Source organism: Pungitius pungitius, chromosome 14 (assembly GCF_949316345.1).
Source record: "Pungitius pungitius chromosome 14, fPunPun2.1, whole genome shotgun sequence".
Classification (NCBI taxonomy): Eukaryota; Metazoa; Chordata; class Actinopteri; order Perciformes; family Gasterosteidae; genus Pungitius; species Pungitius pungitius.
Genome location: NC_084913.1, coordinates 7,943,604 through 7,947,404, shown reverse-complemented (window position 1 = coordinate 7,947,404; position 3,801 = coordinate 7,943,604). Strand labels below are relative to the sequence as shown.

Here is a 3,801-nt window from a genome sequence, read left to right as displayed (position 1 = left end):
CCGGCGTGTTGCCCCAGACACTGAGTACCACCCTCCTCCCCCCCCCCCCCACCCCCATCCAACGAGAGGCTCGGGGAGGGGAGGAATAAAAGGGTTAAGGGAGGGAGGGGAGTCTCTGGATGGAGTCTGCTGGGCGGAGTGCAAGAGTCCTGATTGGATGTCTGTCCGTGACGCGGGGGACGCGAAAAAGTGGAGAACTAGTTATAAGAAGGCAGTTTGTAAGTCTGGGACAAGAGTTGCACAGAAGCTCGAGACGACACACCGCGGCAGTGGACGCGGACGACGAACCGGCGCGAGCGCACACACACGCGCGCACCCACAGCTAAAGCCTTCTCTGGGGGGGGGGGGCAGAGTGCGGGGGGAAAGAAAAGCGGTTGGCAGGAGGGGGGGGGGGCGGCCGACCAGACACCGCTGCGCAGAAAAGTGACTTGGGGAGACCGGAGGGCACGATGGTGCAGCACACGGACGCCAGCGAGACGGACGGGAGCATGTCCAGGGAGGCTACCGATTCGGAGGAGAGCGAATTTATGGCATGCAGCCCCGTGCCGATCAACCCGGACTGGTGCAAGACGGCCACCGGCCACATCAAGAGACCGATGAACGCGTTCATGGTGTGGTCCAAGATCGAGAGGAGAAAGATCATGGAGCAGTCGCCGGACATGCACAACGCGGAGATTTCCAAGCGCCTGGGGAAGAGGTGGAAGATGCTCAAGGACAGCGAGAAGATCCCGTTCATCCGAGAAGCCGAGCGGCTGCGGCTCAAACACATGGCCGACTACCCCGACTACAAGTACAGACCCAAGAAGAAACCAAAGCTCGACAGTTCAAAGTCGTCGGCGCCGTCTCCGGAGAAGTGCGGCAAAATGGCCAAGACCCCCAGCAAGAAGTGCTCAAAGATAAAGACTAATAACAAGAGCGGCCCCAAGGCGTCCCACGGCTACGGGGACGACTGCGTGTTCCCCAGCTTAAAAGTTACAAAGACTGTGAAAAGTGAGCTCACCGACGACGACGACGACGACGACGAGTACGAGGAGGACTACCGGATGGGGATTAGGGCGAGGGACGCGGAGCGCCTGAGGCCGTACAACGTGGCCAAAGTTCCCGCGAGCCCAACTTTGAGCTCCTCGGCGGAGTCCGAGGGGACGAGCATGTACGAAGAAGTGCGGAACAACAGCAACAGCAGACTGTTTTACAACATCAAAAACATTACCAAGCAGAGCACATTGCACGCTGCTTCCGTCTCACCAGCATCCTCCAGGTCGGTCTCCACATCCTCTTCCTCCTCCTCCTCATCCTCCTCCAGCAGCAGCAGCAGCAGCTCCTCTTCCGGCGAGGACGCGGACGATTTGCTGTTTGACTTTAGTTTGAATTTCGCCCCGAGCGCCCCGGGCTCGGAGCTGGGAAACCCCAATTCAGGAAACCTCTCCCTGTCTCTTGTGGATAAGGACCTGGACTCTTTCAGTGAGGGCAGCCTGGGCTCTCACTTTGAATTTCCAGACTATTGCACGCCAGAACTCAGCGAGATGATTGCCGGGGACTGGCTGGAGGCGAACTTTTCCGATCTGGTCTTCACATACTGAATTGAAGGAGAAGAAGAAGAAGGAGGAGGAGGAAAAACAAAGTTCTTCTAGTAATAACAGAGAAGGGAGAAAGTAAATTATATATGGTGTCCTGGTCGAGTTGTCCCTAGCCCTGCCTCCTGTGTGGTTTTTCCTGAAGGGTCCTTGAGGGAGGTAGAGGACCAAGGAGGCGAGGTGAGGTTTGAGGAATCAGATGCTTATGAAGCTGGTAGCAACAACAACAACAACAACAACAACAAAAAAAGAGAGAAAAAAAGGCAAAGTCTGCAGACTTTTTTTTTTCTGGCAGCATGACAGGGTTTTAAGGATTTTTTCCCCCGTAGGTCTGCATTTACTGTCCAGCTTAAACAGACCAGAAAGGGAAAAATACGTGAACTTCTATGCATCTTTTCCTCTTTAAAACAAAATAACTGCAGGGAGCTATAAAAAAAAACGGACTGTGGACAGACTCAAAGCAAATCTGTGAACTGACAAGTGTTCAGGATGTTACTTTACAACGGTTTATGTCATTTCTAAATGCCGCAAATGTTTGTTTGTTGTTTTGTAACTGATTCAGTTTACCTCCTGGTTTGGTAAATTAAGCAGCTGTACTCTGCAGAGTACAGGTGTGGAGGAAACATTTTGATACATAACAGACCTCATCTTTTTAAAAGAAAAGTAAGATATTTTCAGGCATATTTTTGTACAGTTAAAAGGGAATGTTCTTACTGTGCTTTCAGTGAGTTTCAGGCACTTCTTCCCTTTATCATTTGTTTTTAGCATGCAAGGGAGTCCTGGTTTTAAGGATTAAGTTAAATTAAAACTTGCATCAAAAATGCCTTGTGATTTCAAACTAGGTTTTGTACAGTTGTAGAGCAGATTTGTTGAGTATTTGTAGACGATACAATGGCATCATGGGGAACACATACCTCGGAGCTGGAACTAGTTTCAAGATTGTATATGTACTGTAATATAGTAAAGTTAGGAGTTTATGTATATCATACTCGTGATATGTGGATGGGTCCCGATCGCAGGTGTGAAACTGGATTTTGGTATTTTTTATGGCACATACTGTTTTTCCCCCCTCTCATTTTTTGTGCAATATATACTCTTAAGATACAGACCATCAACAATTGTAGCAAGTGATGGAAAAACAGACTTGTGCACTGTCAACATCATTTCATGTTATGATGCTGAAGCCTGTCCGGGCAGAAAAATAAACAAATCAGCTGGAACTGATACAAAACGATATAATATGGCCTCATGGTGTGATGCATACTATATGAACAGATTGATATCACAATTTGAATGTAATTTGACACGTAATGGGCAAATCTTAACACTCAACAGAATCTGACTGAAAATTTGGGGAAAAGGAGTTCTGCAGAAGGGCATAGTCTGATACAGTGGTGGTCTGGCATTAGTTTAACAAGCAAGCAAAAAAGAACATTCCATAGTCCTGTTTCATGTAATGAAACTTTATTTTAAAACTGAAGACTGCCTTCTTTTTTTAAAACATTAACCATAAACCTGTATTTTTTATTTCTTGCACTTAAAAAAAAGCAGATATTGTTTATTTTTATGTGGGTTCTACATATGAAGTCTGTTTGATAAATCGGTTTTGGAATATGACCTAATTATATGCCGAGACATTTTGTTGGAAGTTCTAGGCAGTAGTTACTTCACATTCCAAGTGTCTTTGACTCATCTTTTAATAAATAAGTACCTACCACCATCAACTGTCCTTTCAGTTTGTGAATATATGTACACAAATGTGTTATTTGTTGCTTTTGCAAAAAGGATGTGATGACGGAGTGATGCCTATTTTGTATGTAGGCGGATCCTGTGAAATGGATGGGGCTCAAACTAACATGTGATTTCACATTTAATAAAAAGGAAAAAAAAGAAAACTTTTAAACTGCAGTGTTGAGGTGTCTTCCTGTCCCTATTTGTGCTCAAACTTCTTTCACTACGCCTCCCCTTAAAACGGACGCTGCGGCTTTAAGAAATTGAATCGCCCGCGTGCCTGGCGTCGAGCGATGTGATTGGTAGGCTCGCTGGTTCCCTTGGAGACGGAGCTGGAAACAGGAGCCGTTTCAAACAGTGAGTGGGAGCTCTGTCTGTCTGGCTTCCATTCAGAAAAGTAGCTCTCGGGCCGCAGAGCTGTGCGAACCGAGCACTGAAATAAATGTCTTGTGTGTAATATAGTCGGCCGGGGGGTAAACAATGGCTCTTGTTGCAC

General features: G+C 47.2%; 1 protein-coding gene across 1 annotated transcript; it reads left to right on the top strand.

Moving 5' to 3' along the window:
* Positions 1–354: 354 nt before the first annotated feature.
* On the top strand, positions 355–3,475 carry sox11a (SRY-box transcription factor 11a). Its single transcript, XM_037487274.2, has one exon. It carries the CDS (start codon positions 450–452, stop codon positions 1,578–1,580), a length of 1,131 nt encoding a protein of 376 aa, XP_037343171.2. The 5' UTR covers positions 355–449; the 3' UTR covers positions 1,581–3,475.
* Positions 3,476–3,801: the final 326 nt, after the last annotated feature.